At 37.7% G+C, this 12,111-nt stretch overlaps 1 protein-coding gene across 2 annotated transcripts in view; it reads right to left on the bottom strand.

Moving 5' to 3' along the window:
• Positions 1–12,111, bottom strand: part of RARS2 (arginyl-tRNA synthetase 2, mitochondrial) — a 70,267-nt gene that overhangs the window by 14,043 nt on the left and 44,113 nt on the right. For both annotated transcript variants that reach the window (XR_003911019.1, XM_029945218.1), the window contains exons 9-11: positions 5,236–5,394; positions 4,092–4,198; positions 2,863–2,958 (exon numbers count right to left, since the gene is read on the bottom strand). Coding sequence is in view for 1 of the 2 variants with exons in the window: in XM_029945218.1 (XP_029801078.1) it covers positions 2,863–2,958; positions 4,092–4,198; positions 5,236–5,394 (362 nt within the window). In the remaining variant the exon portion in view is untranslated. The remainder of the gene's footprint in view (positions 1–2,862; positions 2,959–4,091; positions 4,199–5,235; positions 5,395–12,111) is intronic.

Raw genomic sequence — 12,111 nt, forward strand, 5'->3', positions numbered from 1 at the left:
GGGGGTTCCTCAAAAAACTATCAGTAGAACTCCCTTATGACCCAGCAATAGCAATGCTGGGGATTTACCCAAGGGATACAGAAGTGCTGATGCATAGGGGCACGTGTACCCCAACATTCATAGCAGCACTGTCAACAATAGCCAAATCATGGAAAGAGCCTAAATGTCCATCAACTGATGAATGGATCAAGAAAATGTGGTTTATATATACAATGGAATACTACATGGCAATGAGAAAGAATGGAATCTGGTCATTTGTAGGAAAGTGGATGGACCTCGAAGGTGTCATGCTAAGCGAAATAAGTCAGGCAGAGAAGGAGAGATACCATATGTTGTTACTCATAGGTCTAACAGGAGGAACCTAATAGGAGACCATGGGAATGGGAAAGGTGGGGGGAAGAGTTGGGAAGAGGAAGTAAGGCAAATCACGAGAGACCTCTGAATGCTGAGAACAAACAGAGCTGAAGAGGGAGGGGGTAAGGGTAAGGGGGGTGATGGCCGCACTTGTGGGGAAGAGCCCTGGGTGTTATATGGAAACCAACTTGGTAATAAACTATATAAAAAATGTTAAAAAAAAAAAAAAGAGCATGCATTCACAACAGAGGCAAAAACTGACTCGTGAGGGACAACAGAATCTTTTTCTTTTTATGTAAAAAGGACATAAATGCAGACAACACACACAGACATACTGGAGGTCTGTGATATCAAAAATTTCCTGGGGTAGGCAAGTAGGAAAAATAGGCCAGCAAGGCTCCTGAGAGGGATTATAATGGAAAAACAAAAACAGAAAAAGGTTGTGAAACACGAATATAGAAGATTATCCCCCAGATAAGTCACAAATATACACCCACACTGTATTTTTGGTTTGACTCAAGGAGAAAACAAAGAGAAGCCTTTTGATCCAATGACATAATATAAGAATATAAGAAAAGCTCTTTTGTAAAACGAGGTTTGTAAAACCTGAATTTGAAAGGAAGAAATGCCAAGTCATCCATTTCAGACCTCTCATTTCAACGTAGAGACTCATGGCCCCGATAAGGTCCCCAGCCTCACCCTGTGCTCTTGCTAGAATTCTCTTGCACTTCAGTCTGCTACAACAACTCCTCTAATACACATTCACATATATCGATGTATTCTATAATATTCTCTCTCTAATATATATGTATTCACATATATCTTCCACTGAAAGGGCAGAAACAACTAAAATTTGAGCAAGGTGAAAAAGGAAACATTTTGACAAATGGCAAAAAACAATTATTTTCTCAAAGAGAAACATAAAAGTATTAAGGTAAATACCAGAAAAATCTAGACCTAATGAATGATAGCTGAAGAAAACGAACCAGATCAGGACTGCTAAAATGATATGGATCCTCTATTCTGGGTGGGCACATTTTTTTTTTAAATGTTTCATTTATTTTTGAGAGAGAGTCAGTACGAATGGGGGAAAGGCAGAGAGAAAGGGAGACACAGAATCTGAAGCAGGCTCCAGGCTCTGAGCTGTCAGCACAGAGACAGACATGGGGCTTGAACCCATGAACCGTGAGATCGTGACCTGAGCTGAAGTCAGACACTTAAACTCACTGAGCCACCCAGGCACCCCTGGATGGACACATATCTTATAGCCACTGCTTAAGGTTTCTTTATTTAATCTGTCCAGCAATTACTGGCTAGCACAAAATATTTTTCTATTATTTTTTTAATCTAGTAAAAGAAATGTTCCTACCTCTTAGATACACAGGTTCTTCTCACTTTCTAACTATAATTATATGGAAATGATAAAGGGAAATGCCAAAAAGTAACAGAAAGTAAAGAGATCAATTTTCTAATGGGCAGTAAGAGAATCAGATGGTTGTTTAAAGCTGTTTGGAAAAATGGCAATAAATATCATTCCTTTAACTATGCTATAAAAGTGGGTTTATGATCCAAAATAAAACTAGCCTGGGGGCGCCTGGGTGGCTCAGTAGGTTGAGCTTCCAGCTGAGGCTCAGATCATGATCTCAAGGTTTGCGGGTTACAGTCCCATGTTAGGCACTGTGCTGACAGCTCAGAGTCTGGAGCCTGTCTTTGGATTCTGCATCTCCCTAGCTCTCTGATCCTCCCTTGCTCACGATGTCCCTCTCTCAAAAATAAATTTAAAAAAATTAAAAAAATAAAACCCCTCTAGTCTGGAAGACAGTAGAGCCTTTTGCCAACAGTATTTGAATATGGGCGTGTTTGCTTGTGTGTCTTTTTTATGGTCCTATCTTCACCTTCCTATTGGCTTTGTCCCAGATATAAATGTGCTTGATAAGATAGAAGTTCCAGTTTTTACTGATTAACAGAGACTAGAGACTGTTCCTCTCCACAAGGGTCAGTCATGCAGACTGATGAGATTAAAAAAAAAAAAAAAGGCAACATGCCCTAATTTTCCCTTAGCCTATTTTCCCATAATCACAATGAGGACTGATTCTCATGTGCATGGAAAATGGATCTTTACAGAGGACTCCTCTGAGCCAATATAATCACCGACTAGTATACACTTCCTGCCAATATGCAACAGGAAAATACTTATTGTTGAGTATGAGGTACCTCAGTTTTCAGTTTCTGAAACAACATATTCAGCTGTGGAAATCTTACAATGTTTAACTAACTGTAAATAATTTTTTCAGTTACTTTTCTAATGATATTACACCTATCCATGAACTATAACTGGCAATAGATAGAAACCCAGTAAATCTATCTTGAAGTGATGAGAATAAGAGATTTGGAAACGAGGATTTAGTAACAGCTTTGGCCATAAAATGATGGTTTTAGCACTGATCCTACAACAAAGCACAGGAAGTCACACACATTCAGGCGTTGACCTTCACATTACATACAAACCTGGTTGCATAGAGAGAAGTCCCATCGCTTCTCATTACAGTACAAATTGAGGAGGGGTCACCATTTCCAGAAAGATCCACTATAGCGGTTCCTTTTCTAGAAATGCAAAAAGGTAATTCTGAAGAAACAGAATAAGTTAAGACCTTTAAAAGTATATCTATAACATTATATTTGGCAAACTAGAAGTTATTTTTTATTCCTTATGTAGCAATAAGCAGTATAACAAAAAAGGAAGAAAAATAAGAAGGAATTGAACCATGAATTTATAATTGATATTTGGTTATCCTATCTTTTTAAACTCTGTAGCTCTGGGTAAGGGACTTAGAAAGTCTTTAGCATATCCAACTGAAAAATGAGATTTCAACTGTAGTTTAACCATGAAACACCATATTCTTCTAATTCAAATTATAGCATTTAATATTATATGGCTAATCTTTAACATGCCAGAAAATACCCTTGAGTAATAACCATGGAATTTTGTTATTGTCTTTCCTGCCTTATAAAAAATTAGAATCTGGAGATGGCGATCTAAAAATCTGCCTAATGGACATGACTGATATTCTCCAGGTCTTCCTTATGAAGAGGACAAGAGACGCTGTTCTTTGGTAATATGACAGCTGGCCCTTCTAAGCAACTGGTTTGCTTCTGTATGACAGATGCCTGGGTTCCTAAGACTGGTACTACTGGTTTGTTTGGCTGACGGGAAGCTCAAAGCTAAATCAGAAATCTACCGTAAGTAAGGCAGTGTGTTAGATGACAGACCATTATCATCCCTGATTCTGTATTATTTTTTCTGCCCTCGCTTCCTGATTTCCTCATTGTACTCTTTCAAAAGCTTACATCATAACTGTTTACATAAGGTGCCTTAAGTCCATTTTGAACAGGATGTGGTTTTTTAAAAAAGTAGGGCCAAGCAAGAAGATGTAAGTTTTATTTCCTTTTTCCAGTTATATCAACTTGTCTCACATTAGGCCAGTCACTGGTACTTTCTGTACTTCAGTTTCCTCACATGTGAAAAGCAGATTAACAACTTTTCTTCTAACCTTACCAGGATTTTGTCATGGCAGTAAAAGACCATATGTGGCAAAGTACTTTGAACAGCAAAAAGCAGTATAAAAAAATGCCAGGAGGGCTGCACACCATTCTGTGGTTCTTAATGAGAGACTACATCAATACCAATTTTTTCAAAGAACAAATAACCTTCCTGGAGGACAGCAACCTGACCATACATTGTTTTCTGCAGGAGTCCTTTACTGTCCAGCAACTTTAGGACTTCTTGAGATTTTTCACGATAAAATGATTCTCCCGAGTATTCATCAAAGTGTACTCCTAGACGCTAAAAGGATTCAAAATCAAAAGAAAGGAAGTTATTTAAATATCTTATTATCTTATCCTAAGACAAAACAGGATAGTTTACAGTCTGTCACCCAGACTAGGAAAGTAAGAATTAGATCGAGTTACTCCTCTGCTCAAACCTTCGACCTCCTCCCACACCAGGCAAGTTCCCACAATAGTACTGGACTGATGCAGTAGTTGCCACACGGCTATTTAAATTACATAAAATAAAAAACATAGTTTCTCAGTAACACCACTCATGCTCCAAGTGCTGGGTAGCCACCCATGGCTAGTGGCTATGCTGCTGGGCAACACATCATGGAACATCTCTCCCTCACAGCAGTGAGGTTGGGCAGCCCTGGGGAATGTCCTACATCATGCCCTACACTACAACCTCTTCCACCTCCTCTCCTGCTGCTCTTCATCCTGCTTCCTTGCTCCAGCCACATGGGCTTCTTTAACAAAACTCTCTTCATTCCACCCACCTACAGATACTCTGTCTCCCCTCCCCTGCTTCATTTCTCCGCAGCATCATCATCACCTAACAGACTGTGTATGTCCTGGTTTAATTCCCACTGTCTTATATTTGCTCTCCATCTCCGTGCTGGCATGTAAAGTCCAGGACAGAAGGACTTCTATTTCCTTTATTCACTGTTGTATTTCTCTCACCCCCTAAAACGTTTACTAAATGAACAAATTTATACGGATCACATACAGGCCTACAGAAGTGAAATGGGGAAAAAAGATTAAGAAAAAGTGAAGGAATGAATAAAAGAGAGAAAAGAGAAGCCAGACTGAAACACAGTCCTGCAAGGTCACCTGATATTTGGCCTGTGAATTTCCCAGGATTTTTTCAAAGCTCCAACTTTAAGCACAAAGAATGACATCTGGGTCCTAATTTTCAATTGCATGACAAATCTAGTCTTAAAACATGAGCTTAAGAAGCAACCTCGTTACGCAGCAGCACTGTCAAGAGCACCCCATCGTTACGCAGCAGCACCGTCAAGAGCACCCCATCGCGGGAGGGCGGGTGGGCACCTTGTAAATCCGCACGTATTCTTCTATGCTCAGGTCTCGAAATCTCTGCCACAGCGCAAGTGCTTGCATGTCACCCAGTTCCAACCGCTGAAAGAATTCATGTGCTGATTTTGCTACATGTTTATTATCTGCTGCTTCTTTATTAACTTGTACATAAACCTAAAAGCACAACAGTATATTAAATGAAGTACATTAGTCCTTGTTACCTTCAATTGAACAAAACACTGAGAATTTTCATTTGAACGTTAGCCAACTGTCCTCATCAGAGTGTAATCTTTTTTTTCTTCTTTCTTTGGCCATGGGCCCTTAGTGAACCCTATAGATCCCTTCTCAAAATGTTTCAGAAAGTGTGTTTTTTTTCTTTAAAATCTAGGACTCTAAATTCAAATCGACAACCTTTAGAAAACTTAATATGCATGTGAACTATTGATAAGAATATTTTTAGAATCTTTTCCCTTTAAGTTTAAAATAGAAATAATTAAAAAATAAATAAAACAAAACCATAACACTTGAAGAATCTTGGCATTTCAGCAATTTGTAGTTATAAACCAAACATTAATGAAAATAAACTGACTACCAAATAGAACAATAGAAGAGCCTTAAATAGCACCTAACAATCTGCCTGTAAATGCATAACAAAAAACTGTAATTATTAAATCCATCACCATTTTAGAAAAGAAATGCATTTTCCTTCACAAAATAACTGTAATACTATGTACTGCTGAAATTACAATTTTTAATTTAGTTACCATAAATTTTTTATGCTTAGAAAGTATGCATTTTGCAGACAGCTTCCTTTTGAGGCTAGATCTAGACACAAAAGAAATAAAAAGGAAATTTTAAATTTGGATTTGATAAGAATGTGGCTTAGGATGTTCTTGAGAATGGAAATAATTTTTCTTTTAGTTACCAAAATATAAAAGTGAGCTATATTTCCATTAGGAAATAAACTAAACATTTAAGACTTCCTTAAAGGAATATTAACCTTTTCATTATTTCTAGATGCTGACATTTCCAAAAAAGCATAGGATATTTTGTTTCTTTTTTTTTAATTTTTTAAATGTTTTTTTATTTATTTTTGAGAGACAGAGAGAGACAGCATGACCAGGGAGGGTCAGAGAGAGAGGGAGACACAGAATCTGAAGCAGGCTCCAGGCTCTGAGCTAGCTGTCAGCCCAGAGACCGATGTGGGGCTCAAACCCACGAACTGTCAGATCATGACCTGAGCCAAAGCTGGATGCTTAACTGACTAAGCCACTCAGGTGCCCCCAGATATTTTATTTCTAATTTAATTGAATCAGATAATTACAGTCAGCTCAAGATGATCTGTTCCAATGTAAAGAAATAAGTGCAAAAAAATAAAAGCATACAATGTTCTCTTACTCTCTCTTAATCTCTTAAATTTGATTCTAGAATACCATTAGCAACATAGACACAGTTTAATTCTTTGGTACAGGGCTCTAACTCCAACCCTGGTTATTTCTGTCTTAAAAGAGAGTAACTATTAAGAATGGTTAGCATAACAGACAACAAAGACTCTTTTAACTGTATAATTTGTCTCCTATCTTAAAATGCATTTAATTTTGATCTCATTTTTTTAGAAAAAATATGTAATGAATTCATGATTATAATTCAAACAAAAAAGGTCATTTTTAATACTGTCTCATGTCTTGATCAGAAACTTCTTACAAAACTGCTGGTTGAGATAGATTTCTTTTTTCAATATTTATTTATTTTTGAGAAGACAGAGAGAAACAGAGCATGAGCAGCGGATGGACAGAAAGAGAAAGAGACACAGAATCTGATGCAGCACGAGCCCAATGCGGGGCTCAAACCCACAAATCATGAGATCATGACCTGAGCTAAAGTCAGATGCTTAACTGACTGAGCTACCCGGGTACTCTGAGATATATTTCTAATGTTAAAAGAAATATTAAAGAAATTCAAACAATACAATTATAATTTAAAAAAAAATCAATACATCAGTTATCAATAAAGACAGTAATTATCGAGTTCTTATTAGTGTATCATTAGCAGCATCTAAACAGCATTTTACCATCTGTTCATCTTCTTTCAATATGTGCAATCTCCTATTTTTGTTCTTTGTTTATAATAGTGTCCACCCTTTATTCAAGGGTGATAAAGATTAACTTCTTATATATATTGGGCACATGGTGATTTACATTTCTCATGCTGAGGAAGTTTTTTTACTCATTTTGATGGGGTGGGAGCGATAATCACTGAGATATTAACATGTACTCTGGTCTTGCTCAATATTCCCATCCTTGTTCTAAGAACACTCAGAGGACAATGAGACACTGTAGTAACCCCCAGAAGGGTAGGGGTTAGGAAGAAAGGTCAGTGGCTTTGGGGAAGATGGTCAAGAGTATGGTAAAACAGAAAAGCTGCCAGGAGAGAGGAAAGGAGAATTGCCTAGAATGAGGAAGGAATGGGGATAGAGAAACATTCTCAGGAATAGAAAAAGCCTCTGGGGTGGCAGCAGGCCCTCTGAGGGAAATGGTTTGTGGTGTCCCCACACAGGGAGGCTGATTTTCAGGCCTATGGAACTGGGTTACAGCTAGGATCTCCCATGTCTGTCATACAAACAGAGCTGTGTGCTGCCAGAGCATTTATGTAGGCTGGGGTACTGGGCACATCAGTAAAGACCAATGTTACTGGGCACATCAGTCAAGACCAATGTGGACGAAAGCCAAGGAGAGGCCTCTATGCTGTCCTGAGATGCACATAAGAACATAGATAATTGTGATTTGGAAGATGAGAAACCCTTAACAATAACTAGAGATGACACCACCCTCAAAAGTTATGACTGGGTTCAGATTTAATTAGGCCTAGAAACTAAGAGTTCTATTTTCTTTTTTAATTTAATTTATTTTATATATAGAGAGAGACGGAGAATGAGCAGGGGAGGGGCAGAGAGAGAGAGGGAAACACAGAATCTGAAGCAGGCTCCAGGTTCCGTGCTGTCAGAACAGAGCCTGATGCGGGACTTGCACCCACAAATCGTGAGATCATAACCTAAGCTAGAGTCGGACGCTTAACCAACTGAGCCACCCAAGCGCCCCAAGAGTTATTTCTTACATGTAAGTGTTATAATGAGTAAAATTCACATCAAACATAACAGTCACTTTCTCTGAAAATAGTAATGAGACCTAACCAATAAAGAACTCTTGATTTAAAGCCTTTATAAAATAAATATTCCTAACTGCATAAATAATCTCATTATGTCTAGAACTGATTTACTTGAATTAGTTTTTTAAGTTGAAGAAAAAAATTTTTTTGGAGACTCTAAAGCCAAAACAACAACAACAACAAAACACATGGTCTCTTGAGGAATAGATACTTCTTCCACATTTAAAAAAATGAGAGCAAGTATAAAGTATCATTTATTAATTTGGTGCTTTGATCTTGCCCTATTTTATTTGTTATTGATATAGGGAAATTCACGGTCAAACCTTCCTACTAATACAGTTTCCTCTGACTTTGTAGGTCTTTTTTTTTTTAATTAAATGCCCATCACTGTAATTACCTAAAATCATTTTAGAAAGAGAAAGGGAGGGGCGCCTGGGTGGCTCAGTCGGTTGCGTCTGACTTCGGTTCAAGTCATGAACTCACGGTTCGTTTGGGTTCAAGCCCTGCGTTGGGGTCTGTGCTGACAGCTTGGAGCCTGGAGCCTCCTTCTGATTCTGTGTCTCCCTCTCTCTCTGCCGCTCCCCTGCTCAAGCTCTGTTTCTCTGTTTCGCAAAAATAAATAAATGTTAAAAGAAAGAAAGGTTAAGGGAAAAATAATGAATACTTTTGGGGTCATCGTAAACTTAAGAGAAAATATATACTATTGATGTTAATATATTACGTTCCCTTTATAAATGTCAGTATTAGGGTATAGGGCTAATGCATACATTATGGTTATAATATTTATCTCTTAGGAGAGGCTGCTTATATTTCAGAGGCATTTCTGTGGTAATCAAAATTCATATTAATAAGCAATATACAATGAGTCAAGTTTTAAAACCTTCTGTAGCAGAAAAAAAAGCTGGATTATACATTCTTAAAACAGTGTTAGATGTTCTCAAGGTCCATTCGAGTAGTTTAAGCTTAAGAGAAACCCTGAAATTACTTTTAAAAACAATCACTAAAACAGGTAAAAGTAGGGGTGCCTGGGTGGCTGAGTCGGTTAAGCATCTGACTCTTGATTTCAGCTTATGTCACGATCTCACAGTTGGTGGGTTCAGGCCCTGCATCAGGCTCTGCACTGCAGCATGGGGCTTGCTTGTGTTTCTTTCCCTCTCTCTCTCTCTCTCTCTCTGCCCGTTACCTGCCTGTGCTCTCTCTAAATAAATAAATAAATATTTACAAGATTACGTAACAGGTAAAAGTAAATGAGGACACCCATATACTCATGATTTAGATTTAACACTTTTTACCATAAGAAATTACTTTTTGATATAAGCAGAAAGGCTTTTTTATACATGTCACAAAACTTATTATCAATGTTTTCTTTGAACCAATAATATGAATTCTAAATGCCAAATATATTAGTTATTTAACTCATTAGCTAATTCAGGGGGAGGAATCAACTATTACAAAACCAGTTCCCTGTTTTATGACAACACATCAGAACAATAAAATATATGGTTTTAAGTGATAACCAGTGAAAGTCCCAAGTCCAAACACAACAGCCAGAAGTCATGGGAAAAGAAGGACTACAGCTACACAGAAAAACAAGCAATGAAGCAAAGCACAAAAATGGGAACGCAAGACAGAACTGACTGTAAGTGTTAAATATTTTCATCACAGAAAATAAATGCGGAAACTATCCTATACTTTCTATACACAAAAACTGAGAAACTGGAACTGGGAGATGCTGACCAGGACGCCATTCAGCAGGAGGCAGACCATAAACCGCCACTGGATGGCTGAAGCCAAACTCAAAACAGATATGCTGGGAGATCGAAACTGCGAAAACTACACTACTGACTGTGTTCCTAGTACAGCAATTTGAGGATGAAAGAAAGGAAAGTGGTACATAAGTAATTACAACCAATGGAAATGAATGGCCAGAAGGGCGTTCCGTCTTGCCAGGGGAGGGCAGGGCAGCATAGCGAGCACCTGGAAGCCCTGCGTCTGGCCCTCAGGTTCTGCATCAGTAACTGCATGGTGAAGTCAATTTTGAGAAATGGTAGGAATATATCCTGTAATAGTCAGCTCTTCCTTGGAACTATACAATAGGTCTGATACTCTACAATTAAATGGAAGCATGGAACAAATAAAAAACTACAAGATCAAATTCATACAAAATGTAATCACAAGGTCTGGTGTTTGGGGCTAGAGATAAAAGATCAGGAAGATGTAGTCCTTCTCAAAGTGGTTACAACTACAATCTGACAAGGAAAAAACCTGGGGGTCCAGTCAAAGTCCAGGTTTTCTTTCAGGAACAGGATAAAATCATTTATTAATATTTGTCTAAAGCTCAAAAAGGAAAAAATTTGTCATTTATGCTAAAAGTTTTTTGTTGAAAATGATCCATAATGACGACTACAATTTCAAAATCAAATTGGGTTAGCAAAAATTAGTCCAAAGATGACATAACCTGGAGGCTGCCACCTAGGCTTTGCGTTTTTTCTGTCCTGCAAAGGAAGGAAGGGAGCCAGTTAGTGTCCTAATGGGTTTCTATCTTTTATCACAAACAGCAATGTGGGTGTATTTGACTTGTTCTTTTCTCTATAAATGCTGCTTACCTACGAAGCTTTTAGGCAAAAGAACACTTAAAGAAAGCAACACCATTGTTCCTTGGGTTTTTAGTTATTCACAGAAGTGCCCCCTGCCCTTGTTCCTTCTTTATGTGCATCCACCAATCAACAACCTCTAACACAGGTCTGTAATCTGCAGGTTTTTATGAGTCTCAAAAGCCTGGAAATTTGTGATAAACTGGAAAGAAAAAAACATTCACTTAAGTTTCTAACAAGTTTGAGAACAGACTTTACTAAAAATATTTAAAATACTATGAATGACAAAGACTATTTTCAGGGTTAAATAAAACTTTTGAGGTGGGCTGGGAGAAAGACGAGAATAGTAGCTCTCATATGAAGTTATACTCTACATCCCTAAAAATGTTCTCTTGATGACAGACACAAGGTCTTCACGCAAGTATTTTTATTTTCTGTGCAATGGTTGTCTCTGTGGGCTTGGATCTGACTGGTTCACTAAGTCTGTGGTAAAAAATACTTGCCATTATTCAAAAAATTTTTAAAATAATACAATAAAAATTCTAGGCACTAAGGTGGCATGCTTTACTTATAGACGACCATAAAGAATCATTAATTTTTTAACTCTTGCCTATCAATAAAACTCAATGGAAAACAGAAAAAAATCTTTGTTTAGTATTATAAATAAAAATGTAGGCATTTAAAGTGCAGTGCAGCCATGGACTCAGGAGTAAATTACAAACCATTAAAGTCTTTAAGAATTACAAGGTAATTTTTGTTAAATTTAACTTCAAAGCTGCAGGAGAAAAATCATTCACCACAAAGGAAAATGATGAACCATTTTCAGTGGCTTTTGCTAGTAATACATTATTCTGCTAAGTTCTCTTTCTCATGCACTGGTATAACACCTTTGGTCTGATCCCCAGAATGTCACCAACACAAGTGCTGTCATTGCGAGGCCCAGAAACAGAAGAGGGAACAATTAGGACACTGAAAAGGAAACACATCCCCTGGAGATTAATTGGACAGGAAGAGCTTTATTAATGAACTTCAGGAAAAACTGAGGACAGTGAATCAAAGTACCCAAGGGACTAAATGTAGAACAGGAAGGAGTTCACGCTGAGCAAAAGCCAGGAAAAGGAGCTAAAAGCGA

Source organism: Suricata suricatta, chromosome 7, assembly GCF_006229205.1.
Source record: "Suricata suricatta isolate VVHF042 chromosome 7, meerkat_22Aug2017_6uvM2_HiC, whole genome shotgun sequence".
Lineage (NCBI taxonomy): Eukaryota > Metazoa > Chordata > Mammalia > Carnivora > Herpestidae > Suricata > Suricata suricatta.